Source organism: Eulemur rufifrons, chromosome 18 (assembly GCF_041146395.1).
Source record: "Eulemur rufifrons isolate Redbay chromosome 18, OSU_ERuf_1, whole genome shotgun sequence".
Taxonomy (NCBI): domain Eukaryota; kingdom Metazoa; phylum Chordata; class Mammalia; order Primates; family Lemuridae; genus Eulemur; species Eulemur rufifrons.
The window spans coordinates 32,001,269-32,023,707 of NC_091000.1; the positions used below are offsets into that span (position 1 = coordinate 32,001,269).

General features: G+C 38.2%; 1 protein-coding gene across 7 annotated transcripts in view; it reads left to right on the top strand.

Moving 5' to 3' along the window:
• The window catches only part of SMAD1 (SMAD family member 1), a 69,587-nt gene that overhangs the window by 42,905 nt on the left and 4,243 nt on the right, over nt 1-22,439 (top strand). For 6 of the 7 annotated variants that reach the window (XM_069493642.1, XM_069493643.1, XM_069493647.1 and 3 more), the window contains exons 3-6: nt 10,294-10,551; nt 13,092-13,208; nt 16,791-17,012; nt 21,864-22,120. In XM_069493642.1, the coding sequence (XP_069349743.1) occupies nt 10,294-10,551; nt 13,092-13,208; nt 16,791-17,012; nt 21,864-22,120 (854 nt within the window). The remainder of the gene's footprint in view (nt 1-10,293; nt 10,552-13,091; nt 13,209-16,790; nt 17,013-21,863; nt 22,121-22,439) is intronic. The other variant, XM_069493649.1, reaches the window with a different exon arrangement.

The following is a 22,439-nucleotide window of genomic DNA, read 5'->3' on the forward strand; positions in this document are numbered from 1 at the left end:
AGCATCCAAAAAGTTTACCCGTGGTACGGTCATGTACTCAACAGATACTTAAGTAAGATGGTCAGATTAGGAAACAGTGTGGATAAGTGCTTTTGAAATATACAACCTGCAGCTTTTAAACAGGAAAAGGAAGGGCTAATTTTAAAATGAGTTATTAAACATTTAAGAGAAAACTGATGGGAGCATGTCACAAGGACCCAGGGGCCAGCTTGAAGGGGCTGCTCCCGGCCAATCTGAGACAGTTTGATCAACAAAATAATTAAGGACAGAAATGAATTATAAACCATTGGAGGAAAAACAAGAATCCAAGAGTCCATGCTGGTTATAAGTAGGGAAGAAAGGAGAGAGTCTTTCTCAGAGTAGAATGCTGATTTCCAACTGATAAATGTGGAGGTCTTTAGGAAATTCAGGACAAGTAAGGCCATTTAAAGGAGATACATCCCTTTAGTAGTTAAAATATAGTGAGGGGGAATCTGGGTTTAGAAGGCTTGGATGAAATTTTGGCACTTGATAACTTTGATTTTGGGTCAGTCGTGTGTCCTTTTTGAGCTTGTGTTAACCGATGAAATAGGGGAGTGTTTGCTTCCAGGGTTGTGATGAGGATTAAATTAAATAGTACATATGAAAAGGCTTTGTGCACTAAGGCATTCTTGAAATATAATGTAACTGAAACAGTGATATAAGGAACATAACTTCTATGGACATCTTTTTTAGAATAAAAAGTAAGCAAGTTTTCACTAAACAAATATTCAGAAAGCTAATGATAATCGTTACACTAAAAACAGTAACAATAAAAGTTAAAATAGCTACTTTTCATGCTTACTGTGTGCTAAGGTACTGTGTTTATCACTTCCCATGTATTCTCATTTAATCTTGACCACAGCTATAGTAGGTACCAGCAGGGCCACTGAGATGCAGAGAGTTTAAATTGTCACACAACTTGGAACTGGGGATGTAGGATTCAAATTAAAGTCTAACTCTCAAATCCATGCTGCTAACCACTGTAGTGTACTGCTTCCCAAAAGAAGTGGTTTCCCCCTTTTAATCAATTTTTTCTTTTTAACATAGGGGAGGGGCATCCAGAGTTTTTAGTAGTAGAGCATGTGATCTGAAATACACCAGCTGTGTGAGTTTGGGGTTGAGAGTCCACACCTGTGCCTCATGTATTTATGGAGGCTTTACTTGTGTTTATTTCCCATTGGTCAGTAATTGTCATTATTAGATAATAAGCATCTCGGAATATATTTAATGGAATCAAATTTCAACTCAGAATGAACTGGATATAATCAATTCAGCTGCATTTACAGAGCTGCCTGGTGTAACACCTGGGTTAGTAGTACAATACCTAGCAGTCCCCAAACATTTTGGCACCAGGGACCAGTTTTGTGGAAGACAATTTTTGCACGGACCAGGGTGGTGAGGGGTGTGGTGGTTTTGGGATGATTCCAACACATTACACTTATTGTGCAGTCAAACCTCTCTACTGATGATAATCTGTATTTGCAGCCAGTCCCCAGCGCTAGCATCACCACCTCAGCTCCACCTCAGATCATCAGGTATTAGATTCTCATAAGGAGCCGCAACCTAGATCCCTCGCGTGCACAGTTTACAGTAGGGTTCACACTCCCATGAGAATCTAATGCCACTGCTGATCTGACAGGAGTCAGAGCTCGGGCGGTGATACAAGCAATGGGGAGTGGCTGTAAATACAGGTGAAGCTTCACTTGCTCACCCACCACTCGCCTCCCGCTGTGTGGCCCGATTCCTAACAGGCCACGGATTGGTACCGGTCCGAGGCCCTGGGGTTTGGGGACCACAGTAGTAGATGATTAGACACACAGGCTAGCTGCTTTCTGTGTAACGTGACTGTCCCTCACTGAGTGCTTACCATAGCTCAGGAACTTTGTTAAACTAGCTGTTCAACACTGTGAGAGACACTAGCACAGTGGTTAAGAGCTTAGATTACAGTGCCAGGCTGCCTAGGTTAGAATCTGTCTCCGCTGGTTACTTATTGGTTATATATTTGTAGGCACATTGCCTAATCTCTGTATCTCAGTTTCCCCTTTCACAAAGTGGAGGTAATGAGTGCCTAGGATCAGAGTTGTTACGAGGATTAAATGAGTTAATATTTGGTACAGCTTGGTATATAGCACTTGGCATACACACGTATAAGCACTATGTAAATATTAAAAAAACTGAGAGTAGTACTATTATTTCCATTTTACTAATAAAAGTGAGGTTTGAATACCAAATTGCCCCAGTTAATTGTCTAGTAAATAATTGAGCAGAATTTGCAGTTTTGAAACTCAAAAACTAAAACCTGCCTCTGGCTATTGTTATACTTCATGTGTGGCTTACAAAGGATTTTTTCCTCCTGATGTTTTTAGCTTATACCCTGAAGTTTTTTCCGACCTCTAACAACTTTTGAAGTCTCTAATAACATAGTACCTTCCTTCTGTGGAAGTTAAGCAAATAAATATTTGGCAAAGAAAAGGAAACTGGGTAAGAGTAGGAAGAGAAGAGACAGGGAGCTAGGTCTTAGAAAGGTGGTGTGCCACCGCTCTTGACCCTCACACTGCTGTTGGGGCTGCTTTGCTATCCCTCCAGGGAAAGTGAGGCAAGAACTTATGCTGCCTAAATTCGTACAGCTAGGACCTGGACTTTCTTGATCCAAAGCCAGCACCTTTTCCATGACACCATGCTGCTTGACCAAAAACACTGGACTCTATAACTTTTCGTGTCCACTTAGTATAAGGCCATGCCAGCCTTTTCCGTGACATTCTAAGTTAAATCTGTATATGATACTACCTAAGAATCAGGACCAACACCATATAGTGTTTTTTTAGATGTGGAAGGGATGATCTCTAAAAGTTTGACTTAAGAAAAGAAAATTGAAGTTCAAGTTCCACAGCTACTTAGCAATCTAGGTAGGGCAAGAAACCCAGCTCTGTTGCCAGTGCATGTAGCAGCCCCTCATCTTCCCTCACCCAGGCTGTGTTCACCCAGACTTCCTGCAGGTTCTGATTTATTATATCTGGGATCAGGTACAAGAATCTGCCTTTTAAACAAGTATCTTGCTGATTCAGATGCCGGGAGTCTGAGGATTATACTTTGAGAAAGACTGGTCTGTATTAATCCACTTAAGTCAGGAATAGTAATATAATTCACATACATTAGTTGAAAACTGTTTATTAAGGACCTATCAGACAATGGAAGATACAAAAGAAAGAAAACCAGTTCTACCCTCCAGGGCATTAGGGTTTAGGTGAGGTGAAGTCAAATTAGCAATATAATGTTACAGATGCTTGGTGAAAGTGAGTGTTAAGGCCACCATGGGGCACAGAGAGGAATTCATTTCTATTGGGGTGGGTGGAAAGACCAGGAAAGGCACCACAGAGATGCCATTAGAACTGAGACTCGGAAATGTGGCCTAGTGAGCAAAGGTATAGAAGTATCAAACTAGCAGATAGAAACTGCAGAACGCTTAGGATAGCTGGGTGCAGAGTAGGGTGAGAGGACAGTTACCCCCAAAGACAGGTTGGAGCAGGAATCTGAACTAGGTCGTGGAATCACAGCAGATGCACTGTGGGTGCATGGTCTCTCAGATAAGATATATTTCGAGGAAATCACCTGTAGTGTACAAAAAGAAAATCACTGGCCTGGCATTACCTAGGAAGTTGGATTCTCAGATGTTGACCTAGCTAGGTTTAGGCTGTTTTTAAGTAAATCTAGTGATTCTTTTTTTTTTTTAAGCTCGAGAATACTGTTATTGAATATAATTCATTACTCCTATTTGAATTGTGTTCACATATTTGTTTTCTATTAATATATTTGTACACTTAGGAGTAATATTCCTAAAAAGTAAATACTACAATGTTGTTACATTTAGGCAAAACTATCTTATATTTTTAAAAGATGTCTCCTCCCAAAGACAAAAAAATACTAAACAGAAGAATGGAAAGAGAATTTTAAAAATAACTTCCACAATCTCTTTCCAGTTTACAGTACCAAGTAATGTTGCCCCGTGGTTATGAGCAGACCTTGATTCAAATCCTGGCCCTCATCTCAGCAGCTGTGCGACCTTGCAGCTGTGTGTTCCTCAGCCAGGCTGCGCCTACCTCTTCATCTGTAAAACAGAAATAGCCATGTGCGAATTCAGCGATAGCAGCTCTCCGTGGGCAGGGGCAGTCTGTCCTGTTGACTCCTATGTCTGCAGTGCCGCCCGAGATGGAGGTATAGGTAATGCTCAGAGAACCTTATCTAATATTTCAAAACCCTCCCCACCGTCACCTCATCACCAGTAAGCAAACACAAAGATAAAGTGCCACCACTCAGAAATTTGGGCTATTATATATTTTCATAAAATTTAACCTTGGTTGAGGTTCCAAGAATCATTTCTCCAGTGTAAAGTTTCCCTGACATGCCCTGAGGTAAGGAATCTTATATAGTAAATGTATATACTATTACTTTTAAGTGCTCTTACCCTTTCCAGCACTTCCTTGTTGAAAAGTTTCTGTTTAGAAGGTCAGTGAACACGCTATCTGGGGACATCTGTGGAGTACAGATATTAAATTGGGCGCAGCTGCTCTGGCAGCTTGCCCTCCCCTTTCAGTGTTGCTGCAGCTGACTCGCTTTTGGGTCATTCTTTGACCAGCCCTGGGCCACCTTTCTGCTCTTAGGTGGCCTCACTGAAATGTTCTGAGACTCCACTTAGATGCCGTCTAGGACTGAGCTTTGGACACTGTGAAGCTCCAGGTGTGTACATAAAGCAGCATTCTTATCAGTCAGAAGACTTGCAGAATTTAGAGCAGGAAGACCCCTTGGGGAGCAAAGTCCTTTGCTCTTCTGGGAGGAAATTGATACCCTGAGACGTTAAGTGATTGACTCAAAGTCACAAAGGGGTTATCTATCATAGCCCGGACTAGAATTAAGATGTCTTGACTCTACCATTAAATGCCTTCTCCAGCCCTACAGAACCAGAAAGCATTTCTCTACTGCCAGGTTGCAGGTAGCTTGTTTGCCATTGTGTCTATGTGGACAAACATACCAGAACTCCCTTACGTGTTTTTAAAAAAAAATAAAAAAAAGGAAAACTGATTTTTCATGAACATTTGGTGGGTGGGTCACAGCCCAAGTGGGGATTTGTCAGACTTAGTCGCATTACTAGCTACTTTATCATTGACAACGTGGTGATGGAACTTCAGGCAGTACTTCACTGGAGTGTACAGAAATGCTTTCCAGACCTCAGCCCTCTTTACAATTTCAGCTGTTATTCTTCATTCTTTTCCCTGGGCCTTGGCAACGTAGAAAAGCTGAGTCCAATAGCAGAATCACAAATATCTCCCGAACCTCCTGCTTCCTGAAACATTCAGAAGCTTGGTTTCTCTGTTGGCTGGAGAAGAGATTTTATTTTTTAACCAAAAGAGATGCACAGTTTGAAAAGCAAGGTTACATCACTGAGAAAAGGCGGAAATCTAAAGTATTTTTCTGCCTGAAAGGTCAGGAAAAGAAGGGAAGATAGCTTATTTCTTTTCAAGACATACAACAATTAGGGATTTTCTGAGTGGGTGGGAAGGGGATTTCTGAAATCACCTAGGAGCCTTTTTTTCAGAATATACTTGAGGGGGTGGGGTGCAAAACCAGGTTTGGGTTTTTGCCAGAGGCAGTGCTCCTAGAACATAGGAATGACGCACACAGCCTGATTTTTTAAATGACTCAAATCAGAAAGAAATTCATGTGTATAGAGAAAGATGTTTTAACATTGGGCTCCTCTTTCATAGGAGATCCATGTAATTCAAATGAGCCATTAGGAGCAGCCCTGAGAGGGGAGCCCCACACTTTAGTCCTTCTTTGAAGATTCCAGTGGGAGCGGCCTTAGTGCACTAAGAAAGTGGTTCCCTGGACACGTCAGTGCTCTCATAGTTCTGTTTTCCATAAAGTAGAAATATCCTGAAACATAGAAATAGTGAGAGGAAATCATTGCTCACCCTCTCTCCCTTCCTGTTTCTGACCTGAGCCAGGCCTGGAGTTTGCAAATCCTAATTCTTTAGGCTGGTTTATCTCTCACCCAAGAAATGAGAATTGCCCATACAGATAATTAGTCCAAATGTTTCTTCTTTCCTTTTCCCCCAGTAGAAAACAGATCTTCATTATTCCTTACTGCAGTAGAGCTGAAATAAAAGGAACAAGCATGAGGTGGGGAGTTAAAACATCAGAGAGCCCCAGCATTATACTGTAGAATTCCACATAGGTGAGAGGGGCCCAGGCCTTGTTATTTTAGAGCAACACGTGTGTATAGGCTTAACCCAGCCCGACTAGCTTCCACGCGTTTCTTCTCTCTTCTCTTCCGCATTAGTACTTCTTTCTAGGGCTGGCAGCTGTTCCAGACCTGTCTCTATACTTTCCTGAATTTAATTAGTCATTGCTTATAGTTAATATGAACTTATAATTTATTGTCTAAGCCAGGAAACTTTTGAGCTTGACAAGGATCACCTATTACTAATTATATCAGGCAACAGGCACAAATTGGGACTGTCCCAGGCAAGTCAGAACACACAAACACCTTCCTTACAAAGACTTCAAACTACACGAATTTGGATTTGATAATGATTTATTATGCATGATCAGGGAGCTAGGTACTTCTCATAACTGAACTAATCAATTAGACTTTTCTCCTTTAAATTGAATGACTTTAATTTGTCCAGAAACACTCCAGGATTTATTCTACTCATCTATGCCTTAAACAGACTATATAGAATATAACTTAACATTCTGGGAGTTAAAATCTCCATTTTGCAACCATTGTAGCAAAAATTGATTCAAGCAAAAATGGATGGTAAATATGAGCGGTGATGAGAACAGGATATTTACATAGTCTAGCGGTATCTCCCCACTACATACTTATTAATTACAAAAGGAAAAAGTAACTACAGTGGAGAAAGTGCTCAACACCTGTTTAACCAAGGGATCGAGATTAACATCTATCAGGCAGACATCGTGGCTTCTGGATATGTGCCTTGAGAAGGGTATGGTATCACTTAACTACTGGTCCAACCACATGAGGAAGCATCAAACAAACCCAAATTGAGAGAAAGTCTATAAAATAACTTCTGTCTTCAAAAATGTCAGCGTGAAAATGAGGCAGGGAGACGGGAGGTGGGGAAGGCTGAGGAACTATTCGGAATTACAGGAGACTACAGAAATATGACAACAAAGTATAATACATGATCCTAGCTTAGATCCTGTATCAGGAAATTGCTACATAGGACATTTTGGGGATAATTGGCAACGTTAGAATGTGATTTGACATTAGATAAAACCATATCAATGTTAAATTTCCCAAATTTGATAACTATGATGTGTGTATGTAAGTTAATTTTTAAGGAGCTACTCGGAAATGTTATGGGATAGAGGGATATACGTTACCTGCTCTCGTATGATTCAGAAAGTGTGTCTTTGAGGGCAGAAGGGAGGAGAAAGAATGAATAAGTAAATGTAGCAAAATGTTAAAAATTGGTGAGTCTGGGTAAAGGGCATACAGTGTTCTTTATATTCTTGCAATTTTTCTGTAAGTTTGAAATGGTTTCAAAATAAGTTAAAGAATGTTCATAGAAGCTTTATTATAATTGCCCCAAACTGGAAGCAACCCGAATATTCATCAGCAGAAGATAAAACTGTATCGAATGAATTATAATATATACACATAATAAGATGCTACACACATTGGATGAATCTCACAGACATAATGTTGAACCAAAGAAGCCAAACACAAGAGTGTATATGATTCCATTTATATGAAGATTTCTGAATCTTACTGTAAATGTGTAATGTTTCAGTATATTGTTTAAGTTTATTAAAAGATGACTTCAGCATTATACAGTATATCCATATAACAAAACATTTGTACGCCCTTAATATTTTTAAATTAAAAAAACAAAAAACAAAGGTACCCGTACCTATATCAGCCATGGCAAAATCATCTTAATAATCAGAGGTGAGGGGAAAAAAGTTCCTTTCTTGTCAAGTTCATCTTAGGGTGCTGCTTTCTTGTACTTGGTGGCTCATCTCCCAGGTCATCTACTAAAGGTGATTGACCTCACCTGTGGTGTACACCAAAGACAGTGCTATGCCTTAAGGAAACCACTGCACGCCACACAACAGGGTTACCGCAGGAACATGTATGCACAGTATCAAGTCGGGGGTGCAGAAATGCATTGCCCTTTGCTGTGGCTATTGCAAAGGTTAATTCTTTCCCCCCAACTCCCCCCATTTGAGGGAGCAGAAACAAGGAAGTCCTCAGTTCTAAAACAGGCAATAAGAGCTGCTAAAACAGGCACCCAGTAAGCAGAATCTGTGCATGCGTGTTGTGGGGGGGGGTAGGAGAAAGGGGTCCTCTGAAGGAAGAGGAGATGCTGAATTGATTCAGGTTGCTCTCTGGTGCTGCATTTGCAAGAATGGTTTAGGGGTCAGTGTTTGCCCCCTTTAAGGGTAAGAATCAGCCGGCTGTGGTGGCTCATGCCTGTAATCCCAGCACCTTGGGAGGCCAGTGCAAGAGGAGTTCGAGAGCAGCCTGCATTATATAGCAAGATCCCGTCTCTACAAAAAAAAGAGAAAAAAAGGAGACCATAGCTAGGTGTCTGTGAAAAGGCAAGTTGGGAAGTGATAACTCAAGCTGCAGCAGCTAAAAGAAAAGAATGTTTATGATTGCATAGATCATTTAAAGGTATTGGACTATTTTGGAATGTCGATTTCTATTGGCATTGGAGGAGACTTTATCAGGAATTTTTCTCCAACAAAACAAAGCAGTTTATACTTCAGATAACTATTGAAAGGCACAAGGAGAAATTATGCTTTTAATGGTTTGGTTTGGGCGGATTCCATCACTGTGCTAAAAAGAAAACATATTTATTATATACTCAAAAGATTGTTTCTAAAGAATCAAATAGGGAAATCCACAAATTTATTGCTACAGGATTATGTAAGAATTTAAGATACAGCATATAAGAAATTTTTAATACTATCAAAAACCTATTTTTACGTAAACAATTTTAGCTAATAAGTGATAAGCCAAGTGTTAAGACCGTGTTTTTCCATAGAAATGATATAAATTATGGATAGATTCCCTAGAAATCCCTCACAAGTCTACTGAATTTCTAATGCCAATAAATATTGTCTCTGTGGGGAAATACAATATATCCTGAGTCCTAACTGCCAACAACAATAATAGGTTTTAAACATCCTCCTCTCTTCTCCCATACAGTTTACAAAATGGGTTTTCACTCCCGGGCTGGGGCCACAAGAGCAGGAGGGATTGCAGAGGATTTTATTATTAGGACCCGTCCTGGGACCCTGGTGGGGAAACGCAGGCTCTGACTTTGGCTGAGACTCTCTGACTGTTACAGCCCTTCCCTTCTAGAATCATCAAATTTGTAGTGGCTTTGCCTCAGGAGGTTTCTGGAGGTTGATGACCATGGCAGTTATTAGCTCCTTAGATTCCTAACGTGTAGAGCTTTTAGGAGGGACAGGAATTATTTGCTTCTCAACAAGTGTCGACCTTTTGGGCCTTTTGTAAGCTTGAATTTTCAAGTAGCAAAATGTGGATTGTATGACACATTTTTTTCCTTGGCCTGTCAGGTGGTGTTAAGGATTATTGAGAAGTGGGTAACTTCATTAAGATCCTTAGAAAAAAAAGATGTTCATGAAGTATGACTGTTAGCACAGGGTATAACATAAGTTCTGTTTCACAAAGCACCATATTTTGTGTAATTATCTTCACTGGCATTTGGATGTTATACTGCTCACTGTATTTATTTCCTCAGCTTTATTTACTACACTTCTTTTTGTGCTAAAGTGTGTCAAATTAAAACATTTGTGGTGACTAATTCATATCATTGGATAAACATTAACTCTTTAATGTAAAATTTTACCAGCAGGGCTGTGAAGGGGAATTGTCAGTGATGATATATATTCTTAATTGTGCTTTGCTTTTTAGCGCATGAAAAATTAAGAATGGGGAACCTGAACATTTTTAACTTACAAGAATGTATTTTGCAGACTTTCCTCAGGCAGGTTGTCAGTGCTGCAGATCTCAGACATATGTCATCAGTGATTCTAAAGAGACCATATTTGTTCCTGAGTATAAAATAGCTTTTCATTTGAATGGTGCTTTTGAGTTGGCAGCAGGGCAGGGATCAGATAATTTGTTGTCACTTACAGATTGTTTTAACTTTGTTGTGATATAATTACAGATTTTTATCATTCTCATTTTTGTCTTTCTCTTTTTTTTTTTTCCAGTACTTCCTCCAGTGCTGGTTCCAAGACACAGCGAATATAACCCTCAGCACAGCCTCTTAGCTCAGTTCCGTAACTTAGGACAAAATGAGCCTCACATGCCACTCAACGCCACTTTTCCAGATTCTTTCCAGCAACCCAACAGCCACCCGTTTCCTCATTCTCCCAATAGCAGTTACCCAAACTCTCCTGGAAGCAGCAGCAGCACCTACCCTCACTCTCCCACCAGCTCAGACCCAGGAAGTCCTTTCCAGATGCCAGGTGGGTTGGGATGTTCAGTGACGTTCTGTGGTCAGATCAGTGTTGTCACAGTGTCACAGAGAAGCCGGGTCAAGCTGGAATGGAGGGAACTTTTCAACTCTGGTATATGGCACAGTGCTGTGCTACTCTTAGGGTACAACTTTTGGTGAAAGGAGACCTTGTAGCCAAGTAAGCCTTATTTTATTTGTCAGGCACAGATGCTTGAGTAAGCTATATTTTTTCCTTGTTTTTAAAAGATTTTGAAACAGCTGCATCCTTCTGGGAGTGGCATAATTGTTACAGTCTTTGCTCTTGATAAAAGAAAGAGAAAAATAGTGTGTTATACACATTTGCTGTTATGAGAAATACAACCTCCATTAACACCATTTCATACATGGAAGAACCCCTGTTGTAAGTGCAACCTCAGAAAAGATATTTCCTGAGGGATCACATGCCCTCCCATTTAATTAAATTCATCTAAATGGTGATGTAATCCCAAGAAACATATACTTTAACAACAAAGGAATTGCAACAGAAGTACTGGAAACCATCTGCTTGTTCAGCTTAACAAAGACAAAAAACAATTATCCTCTTTTTTTTGAAGACATAACTGATGGTGTAATGGTAATCAAAATAAATGATTAATTAGGACATTATATTTTTCAAGTTATAGGTTCATAAGCATCTCAGAAAGAAAAAATAATGCCAAATTTCTTGCCAGTAGATCTCAAGAAAGATACCCTAAATAAAGATATACTTGACATCTATTAACATTTAGGAAGGGAAAATGACTGTGCAAGCATGTTTATTGGGCCAGTTGAAATGTTTTTAAGTAAATTTGAATTCAACATCAATGCTAGGACTTCAGTTGAAAGCTTTATCTCAAACCAAGAATGAAGACAAAGAGGTCTTCACTTTGTCCACACTTGAAAAGTGGTCCACACTCTATATTGCTTCCTTTTATTTATGTATTTATTACTCTCTTTCATTTTAAGCCTGTTTATTTTGCATTGTTTTGTTTTTCAATCCAAGAGATTGGGATAAGGATGGGCGATGGAATCAGACTAATATATGGTGATTTCCTGTCCACCCCACCCCCTTCCAAACCCGTTGAGTTTGACGGACAGGTTGGTGGCGAGATTAGTTTCACTCTTGGATGGGCCCAAGAGTGAATTGAAGGTTATTGCTTGAATTTACACTTTGTCCTTAGCTGTCAGGGATTAAGGTACAGGCCAGGTAGAGGAAATACAGAAGGAAACCAGTTACAAGGGAGAGGTATGTTACTTGTGGAAACAGTAGAATTACCACCAAGTAATTACCTGGTCCCTTTTGGTGGTGCTGATGCCATAGGTTGCTGATAAAATTTTCAGCAGCCTCTTGGCAGAGATTCACTGATTCAGGCTCAGAGGAGGCTCTTTGTCTTCATTTCTGGCTTGAGATAAAGCAGAGACATCTTCACAGCTGCAGGGAAGAAGCTGAATTAAAAGAAGCTGGAGAAGGGGTGAAAAAGGCATCCAGAAAAGGTCCCTGTGGTCTGGGCTTGATGCTTTGAGTTGTTGCTTGTTAGCAGCTGGGCAGTGGAAGTTTATGGGTTGTGACTCAGCTGCAGAGTCAGTCCTGGAAGCCACTGGGGATCTCAAAAGGGGCAGTGTTAGTTACTCGTGCGCAGTAGTTGCACTGAGTGGTCTAGAGCGCTTATTCAAGTGTCTTGAGTCCCTTGGGAAAAATTTGTCCCCAAGGCCCTGCCATATATGCTCTGACTCACAATAGCCAGTGAGAAACTTGTTTTTGGATTGAAAGGATTATGTGTGGGAAAGCTATACCCTTTATTTATATTAAGAAAACACAAAACTTGTGTTAATGTTCTTTGTTTCAAAAATCATGTTGTTCACCTCTTACTTGCCAGCTGGTTATGTGCTCTTCAGAAGAAACATGTAAATTCTGAAATAGAAGGTAGCTGTCATCAACTGATTCATTTTCTATTATTCTATTACTAGGGATTTAAAGACTAGTGATTATTTAAGTGGGTAGGGAGAAGATAGTCCTAACAGATTGCTTAAAGTCAGGGAAAAGTAACAGTTTAAATCAGTAGGCTGCAATGAAACTCAGTTGGTAAATTCCTAAAAGTCCCCAGGAGGTGTAATGCAAGAGACCCTGAAGCTCCTTTACGTAAGAGGTCCAATGTGGCTTTCAAAGGTTTTCCATCTACCAGAGAAGCTGTGAAATGCAGAGGTCCTCTCAGAGCTGATCGTATGAAAATATGTTTAAATGCTCTTCTGGTTGCTCTTAATGGCTTGATCCTGGATAGGTAGGCAATTTTTGGAACTAGCATATAGTGCTTTTCCTCCCACTGAATTTTTGCTAAAATATATAAGATTATGGGATGATAATACTTTTCAGAAATTGTATATCAAGTCCAGTGCTTGTAGTATCCAGCCTTTTAATGGGGAGGTTCAAATGGCAACTTAATCTCTTACTAATTTCAGCACAGAAGAGAATATATGTTTTAAGCATGTATGTTTATTAAGGTTTAAGAAATAATGTTTTTTGAAACTTTGTAGCTGATACACCCCCACCTGCTTACCTGCCTCCCGAAGACCCCATGACCCAGGATGGCTCTCAGCCAATGGATACAAACATGATGGTGCCTCCACTGCCCTCGGAAATCAACAGAGGAGGTAAAATGAGTTGCTGCTTATTCCCTTATTAGAGGCTAAAGGTTAACTGTTCAAATGTTACTTTCTCTCACAAATTTTTATTAGACTTTAAAAATAGTTATTTGAGGCTGGGTGTGATGGCTCGAGACCAGCCTGAGCAAGAGCAAGACCCGTCTCTACACAAAATAGAAAAGTTAGCCAGGCATGGTGATGTGGACCTGTAGTCTCAGCTACTCGGGAGGCTGAGGCAGGAGGATCGCTTGAGCCCAGGAGTTTGAGGCTGCAGTGAGCTATGGTGATGCCACTGCACTCTAGCCTGGGCAACAGAGTGCGAACCTGTCTCAAAAAAAAAAAAGCTATTTGAGAAAGTTAGAGGCAATGATAGAAGAAGTTCGGTAGAAAGAATCCTTTGGATAACAAATGAGTCTTTTATTTAAAGAACAAATACACTGACTTAACTAATGAAGGTCTGAGTATAGTTGTGCTGTCATCTGTTTAGATCTTCAATACTTAATAATTTTTCATTGGTGATGAAAAGAATATTTTTAAATGGACAAAGTAGTTTTGAGAAAGCATGAACATGGTAGGCCTGAAGTAGAGTTTTCAAGGGTGATTTCCAAAATTGGAAGTTCCTATAACTGGGCTCTGCAAAAGGTTTCTTTTGTAGATTCATAAGCCACATCTATTTTCTAGCCATAATATATGTATAACTACAACTGGAACAAACAAATAGCATCCCTTTCTTGCTGTGTTTGCTTCTAACTTTGTTACGGGAAGAAATTGAGGCACAAATTTTTCCTCTTTTCACCCTGGAAAACTTACAAGCAGAACTGAAAATTTCTTTCCCTCTTTAGTAAAGGGTGGGTCTTTCTTTCCATCTCAATATTATCCTCAACAGTGACTGAGTAGAGCATGCCATCATTTTTCTAGGTCTACACTGGCTAGTTGAGTCAGCTTAAGCAGGCAGAGAGCTCAGGTAGATAAATCTGGTAGAATCCCCGAGCGTCTGTAAGAAGCCCTGGCCACATTGGTGAATAAAACTATTCCCAGGTAACCTCTCATGGAGGAAAGTGCTTCACTGGTGCACTCAACACATGGCATAGGTTGTTCAATTTATATAAAGTTCATGCAAATTGAAGTTAAAGTGCAGTTTGATTACTAGGTATGTCTTATTTCATTCTTAGTGCTTTTTCCTTAAAAATAGGAGATACTTCAGAATTTGTCAGAGTTGCTTATATTTTTTAAGTATTTAAAATTTGATGTGTGATACTATAATGGTGGCTACATGTCAGTATACATTTGTCCAAACCCATCAGATATACAAAACCAAGAGTGATTACATTACCTAATATTAGCTATAGATTTTGATAATAATGTGTAATGCAGGTTCATCAGTTGTAACAAATGTACCACTCTGGTGAGGAGTATTGATAATGGGGTAGGCTAGGCATGTGTGAAGGCAGGGAGTATATGGAAATATAGGTATATGCACTTTATGCTCAGTTTTGCTGTGAATCTAAGACTGCTCTAAAAAATATAATCTATTAAAAAATTGATGATGAGCTCAAAGAACCTTTCTTAGATGTGCAGTGTAATAAATTGGAATGTATGCCTTTCTAATCGGCAAAAAATTTTTTGTATCTTTTTTTATTGGCTCTGTATCTTATAGTTTCTGATCCTCTCTAGAACATCCTCTCAAACAGATAATTATGAGCCAACAATTAAGCACTCTGGTTGGGGAAAATTACCCCTATCTCACACATCTTTGGAATTTGTATTTGGGAAACAAGATAGCAGGAAAGAATAGGCATCATACTACTATACTGTTATGAGCACATGGACCTCTGACTTTTTTGTTAAGCCGAAAATGTCTGATTTCAGGAACCAGACCTTTAAATAGCTTTAAAGTTTTTTCCTTTAAATAGCTTTAAAATTTTTCTGCCTTAGAATAAGTTTATAGTCAGTTAATATTTTCAAGAAGAGGAATGTTGGCCTTTTTTTTTTTTTTTACTTTTTTTTTTTTTTTTTAACCTTTGGTGATTTTCCTAGAGCAGATGTCAGCAAACACAGGCCAATTTATCTTGCTGCCTATTTTTGTAAATAAAGCTTTATTGGAACATAGCTGTGTTCGTTCCTTATCTATTATTTGTGATTGCTTTTGTGCTATAAGGGCAGAGTCAAATAGTTGTGATAGAGACTGTACAGCCCACAAAATCTTTCTGGCCTTTCAGAGAACAATCTGTCAACCTCTGACCTAGATGAATAGTATTTTGAATGATCCTGATAGCTGATAAAAGCCTTCTATTAATGATGTTGCAGCCTTCTTTAAGATTTGGCACTTGTAAATCACTAAAATTTTGTTCCTTGAAATAACAGCAAATTGACATAGTAGAGTTGCTTAGCAAATGGGGAAGACAGTGTATGTTTTTAGCTAACCTACTTAAGTATATAAAGCAACTAATGTATGTGTGGGGTTTTTTAATGATCATTTTGTTTTGTTTTGTTTTGTTTTTACCGAATTCTAAAGTAAAATGCATTTTTATGGAGGTTGATGTTGAGAACACAAAGGTCCTTCTACTTGAGCAGTTAAAGTCCATGCTGATGTGGATTTTCTTTCTTTTCTTTTTTTTTTTTTTTTTTATGATTGTACACACAAGACTTCATAAACCTCAGATCATTATATACTGGTATGCTAAAAAGATACGGTTTGTATTCCTGGAATCTCTAAAGCAGTGGTACAAGAGATTTTACTACAGAAGGAACTTATCTTTAAAACCTTTTAGTTGCAAATGTTTAGAAGCATGCTCTGTTTGGAGATTTGTTAGTCTTAAGAGATTTGACTTAACAAGCTGCATCCTGTCAGTAAAGTTGGGTAATTTCCATTGTTGGCCCATTCTGGGAATGGAGAGACAAAACACACCTGCTCTGCATGACTTAAAGCAAATATAAGGAAGTTAGCATGAAATCTGGATGAGAAAGATATGATTCATTCTGTAAGAATGGCCAGCTGGCAAGATTTCTTCCTGAGTTTGAGAACTGGAGCAAAACTGTAGCTGTGATAGTTATTGGCAACTTAATATGAAGTAAAGTAACTTCTTATCAATAATTAGAAACTGATTTTCATTGCTTTGGAAAAGCGTAGATGTACTAAGACTTTGCCAAAAGTAATTCCTTTTTATGCCAGCACCTTTGGCATATTTCCTATCTTCTATTGTTCTCTTCCCACTTGTTTTTTCACTTGTCACTTGTTGTGTTTCTTTAGATGGTGAGCCAGGGTCTGTGGTTGGGGTGATTTCCATTTCTGCATATTACAGAGCAATTAGCATGTTGTTAGTATTCAGCAAAGACTCTTGCTTTGCTTGCTTAGCTGGTGTTTTGGTTATCTGATAGTAATTGGAGAAAATCGTTTTCCAATTAAAGGAGAATGTCATACTTACTAAGAAGTACCTGCTTTAGACATCATAGAAAAACTACATACATTATAATAGCACTTGCTTTTCCATATCTTCATTCCATGATCCTGAGCCAATTCTACAGCACAGTTTCAGTTTTTGAGAGCCTGAGGTGCTAATCTTGGGTGATATAACCTTTTCTTTCTTACAGATGTTCAGGCAGTTGCTTATGAGGAACCAAAACACTGGTGCTCTATTGTCTACTATGAGCTCAACAATCGTGTGGGTGAAGCGTTCCATGCCTCCTCCACAAGTGTGCTGGTGGATGGTTTCACTGATCCTTCCAACAATAAGAACCGTTTCTGCCTTGGGCTGCTCTCCAATGTTAACCGGAATTCCACTATTGAAAACACGAGGCGGCATATTGGAAAAGGTGAATTTTCACTTTAACTTCTCTTTGTCTGTTGCGTTCTTCCCTCAGAGCTGACGTAGTCATTCCTATAGCAAACTAGTGTAGCAAAGATCAGGTCATGTTCATGTGCTACAGTTTGTAAATATTTTTCCAATTTGTATTACCGGGAAGTGCTTCCCGTCAGTTATTTTTGTGGTCTATCAACTCTCATAATATTGATATTAATTAGTTGAAATTATGATTTGCTATTTTGGGACATTACCTTATGTTTTGCTACAGAGTAAGATGGCTATTAAAAAATGAACTACAACCTGAAATTAAAAGCACATTAAAACAAACTTAATCATATTTCAAATGAATAGTATAACTCACTAAACAGAAGAGAAAGAACTAATAACTTATGAATATAGTATTTGACTATGTATCCTCAGTCTAGGCCAGGTGGGGTAGGGTCAGGGAAAATATTTCAAACAAATCCTGAGCTCTTTTTAGTAGACTTGATTATTTCATCGTGGTGTGAGTGAAACAGTTCTGAAACTTTCAGATGTATTGTAAGATCGAGTAAATGACTAAACGTGTAGTTATTGTTGGGAGCTTCAGTTGCCACTGTGAATAAGGGACACCTGTGGAGGGGGGCAAAAGCTAAAGCCCGTGTAGGTGTGTGGAGGTGGACAGATAGCGTGTACCTCCAGATGTGACACCCTGAGAAGGCCATGACATCACTACACAGAATTGCAGCCGAGATTGCAAATCTTAATCTAATCCCGAGGAAACATCAAACTTAAAGTGAAGAATGTTCCATTAAAAAGGGTGAGAAGGGACTGTATTCTTCTAAAATACCAGTGTCAAAAGACAAAGAAGGGTGTGGGAATGTTCCAGATTAAAAGGTTAAAGAGATAGGACAGCTATGTGCAATACCTGACATGATCTGTACGGGACAGGGGAAAAAATACTGCAAAGGACATTATTGGGGTCAGCAAGCAAAACTGGGATATGAATGGTAGATTAGACCAATGTTAAATTTAGTGACGTTGATCACTATACCGTGGCTATGTAAGAGACTATCCCTATTCTTAGGAAATAGGCACTTAAGTATTTAGAGAAATGGTTCGGGAAGAAATTATGTATATATAAAGGTACCTATTTCTATCTCTGTTTCTGTGTAAAACACTCCTGAATTAGAATACATACATGTACACACACACACGTATGGGGGTGTGTGTGGTGGGGTGAGGGCACAGATGATGAAGTAAATGGAGTAAATTGTCACAATAAGTGAATCTGGATAATGGTTATATGGGTGTTCCTTGTTCTATTTCAAACTTTCCTATAAATTTGAAATTATTTCCAGAGTAAAAAATGAGCTGTGAAATTTAGAACAGTGGACCAGATTAAAAGGTTATTTAGTAGGTGCTTAATGGGCATTCAACATGAAGTTTAACATTTAACTCTGGTCCGGGTGGGGAGACCCAACAACTCTTAAAGCGGGAATTGGTATTTTCTTAATATAATTAAAGAAAAAAACTACACATTCATTGATGAAGTGCTAGAACTTAAGTTCATAACATACATAAATACCTTCCTATGGTCTTTAAATCTGTGAAATTGTATATAAACAGAATTTTGCATACATTTGAGAGGGAAGGACATATTTTTCACTAAATTCTAAAGATGATGATTATTCCAAAGTAGCAAAAAGCCATTGTACGATGGGACATTTCCTCTTAAAAAAAATTAGGAAGAAAATAAAGATTCTGGGAATGCTGTTATTTAAAACTGTTACAGATGCCCTGAGTGGTATACTCAAATGTAGAATTATAGATACTGGAAATAAAGCAAGATTATCATTATTTGCAGATGATATGGTTGATCGATAGTATTCTTGGGATAGATTCTTGAAATGAAACTAGTAGGTCAAAGCTCTTTATATATTTTGCCAAATTACTTCTGAAAAGCATTTATTAATTTACACCTCCTACTGGAAGTGTATGAATGCCTTTCTCCCGTCACCCGTGCCGATATTTATGGATGGGCATTGTGTTTGTTCAGATGATATGATTATTTACTAGAAACCTCCAGAGATCTATTTTTTAAAAGTTATATAAGTCAGTTTCCTTTAATCTGGTAATAACCAGTTAGAAAATACAATGGAGGGGAAAATCCCATTTCCAATAGAAAAACATAAATTTCTTGGAAATAATCTGAACCTACAATATCTGAGGATTACTTAAAGAAGACCAAATCTTACTGAGAGAGAAAATTTGAATAAATAAATAGGCAGTCTGTGTTCCTTAAAGAGAAGACTTCATGTTGTGAGAACATTTTAAAGATATTAATTCTTCCTAATTTAATATATAGTTTACAACAATTCTTATCAGAATCACAGTGTGATGTTTTTTGAAAGTTGGGTAATGTATTCTGATTACCTGGAAGGATAAACAAGTGAGAATAGCCAAAATTTTTTAATGGAAGAGTAAAGAAAAAATTCTTGACATTAGGGTTAATAAAACATTGTAAAACTACAGTTAAATCAGTATGTAGACAAAACAGTAAATTAAACTCAGACTATACTGTATATAAAAATTTAATGTATGTTAAGTGAAGCATAACAAATCAGAGTCTTCTAATGGGCCTGCAATAACAAAGTTAAGCTTCTTGGGTGCGGCTGCGGAAGAGAAACCCTGACCTCATACCACATATGCAAATAGATTAATGAGTTGAATATTTTTAAAAAGGCAAAACAATTAAAAAGCTGTAAGAAAATATATTTGATTAGAGAGGTAGAAATTTTCTATGCATAAAAAGCAACAGAAAAGACTGTAAGAGATTTGACTAAAAGATTGCAGACTTCCTGTAGGTTTAAAAAATATGAACAAAATTAAAAGAGAACTAACAAGGTTAACAAATAAATAAATTATTTATATCCTTCTTATATGCACAGCTCATAAAAAAATAATAAAAATACTAGAACCCCAGTGGGATAAATAGGTAAAATATAAACAGTGAATTCCCAAGAGAAATAGAGATGGCCAATAAACTACGAGAGTATATCCAGCCTCACATGTAAATTAAAACAATTATATTATTTTCAGCTATAAATTAGGGAAATTTGTTTTTGTTTTAAGCTCAGATTCAGGAGTGGCAGGGGTAAAATGAGAAAGGCACTCATACACTGCTAGTGAGGGTGTAAATTGATACAAGCATTCTGGAAAGTCATTTGGCAAAGTGAATCAGAACCTTTGATCCAATGATTTAACTTCCAGGAATCTCTCCTAAGGACATGATCAAACATTGTCCAGGGACATTTATCATGGCGTTGTTATAATAGCAGAAAATTAGTATCAACTCAATGGTCCACTAAGGGACAGTTGTTAAAAAATTGTTATAGCCATACAATCAATCACTCACATATTTGAAATGTTTGCAGAGTAATTTTAATGATACCCCAAAACTGAATACAATGAGTCAAACTACTAACAGTTATTGCCTATAGGTCATTAAAGGAGTGTTAATATATTTTGCTTCTTTATATTTTAATTTACTTTCTGAATTTTCCAAAATGAAACTTTGTCATTTGAATAATCAGGGGAAAAAAGTAAAACACACGCACACACTTTTTCTGTCTCTTTAAAATTGTTTTCTCTACATCAGGCCAAAAAATGGGCTTCTGCCCCAGCAGCTATTTAATAGTTACAGAAGTCTTAACTGTTGTGTGTACGTATAAACACAACACATAATACTTCGTGCGAGGCAATAGTTTTAGCATTGACTAAGCCATGCCTGAGTTACCTTACCTGCAAGGTGGATTGTTCAAAGGCACAGGAGATCTGACTGTTTGCTGGGTGGCCTGTATAAAGTAATCTCCCTTAATGGTGTGTGGGGCTTTGTGAGAATGAGGTTTTCCCCCCCTTTCCTTTTTTTAAAGGCTGAATAAGATCAATTTCCTACACTTTCAGCACTCTGGTTCTCACAGGAAAATGTTTGGAGCAGGTGGTAATTTACTGAGATCTGATTTTACACAGTATGAATTATTTTTCTACTTTTTAATTTTTTTTTTTTTTTTTATTTTTTAACTGGACCGTCCATCAGCAGTGTTTCTCCACCTTTGGTTTTCTAGTTCCTCTACTTCTCCTGCTCCTCCCTTCTCTCTACCTTAAAATTTTCTCAACAGCTTAGGTGCAGAATAAATCTAAGAGAACTTTTGTGGTGAATACATAAAGTCCAGGTTTTATTGTTATATTTTTAGAGTGAGACTACACTTTCAATCCATGCCCAAATAGGGCTTTAAACATCTATCAAAATAAAATTGCTATACTTTGTTATAATTTTTAAAGAGACTTTGCAGCCAGGGCTCGGTGGCTCACACGTGTAATTCTAGCACTTTGGGAGGGTGGGGGATTGCTTGAGGCCAGGAGTTCAAGACCAGCCTGAGTGACATAGCGAGACCCCATCTTTATAGAAAAATTAGCCAAGCGTGGTGGCACATGCCTGTAGTCCCAGGTACTTGAGAGGCTGAGGCAGGAGGATTGCTTGAGCCTAGGAGTTTGAGGTCACAGTGAGCTATGATGACGCCATGGCACTCTAGCCTGGGTGATAAAGCAAGAACCTCAAAAAAAAAAAAAAAAATTAAGAGGCTTTATTATATTATTTTCTAAAAACCTCCTAGTCATGCTTATTGACATGTGGATGGACACTGTATTAACTAATACAGTTAACTCAGATTTTATCAGTTGTGCAGAACATAGAGAATATCTAACTAGAATATCTGAGTAGCTAAAGTTTAAATCCAGGTAAATTTATATGTTGAAGCTGCACAGGTGCCTTTCAGCTATAAAAAATGATAACTAAATGATATGCTCTGTCTTCCTACAGGAGTTCATCTTTATTATGTCGGAGGAGAGGTGTATGCCGAATGCCTCAGCGACAGTAGCATCTTTGTGCAAAGTCGGAACTGCAACTACCATCATGGATTTCATCCCACTACTGTTTGCAAGATCCCTAGTGGGTGTAGTTTGAAAATTTTTAACAACCAAGAATTTGCGCAGTTATTGGCACAGTCTGTGAATCATGGTTTCGAGACAGTCTATGAGCTCACAAAAATGTGTACTATACGCATGAGCTTTGTGAAGGTAAGTGAGCTCTGATTCCTCTAGTTAGGGTTTGACACACTTTTGCTGTGCTTTTTTGCAATATGAAAATCTACATCCTCTTCATAATATGTCTATATTAGCTGACTTACTATCTAGGCACTTTTAAACTTTAATACGAATGTCAATATTAGGAGAATATCATTGGAACATAGGAGTACTTGTGTTAAACAGCAGTAGCAGTAGGCTTTCATAACCTTTTCCTTAGTCAAATAGCACTATTTTAGCTACTGTAATACCATTAGAATATGTTAGGTTATACATTTAACATATAATTTTAATACATGGTTGTCTTATGAGA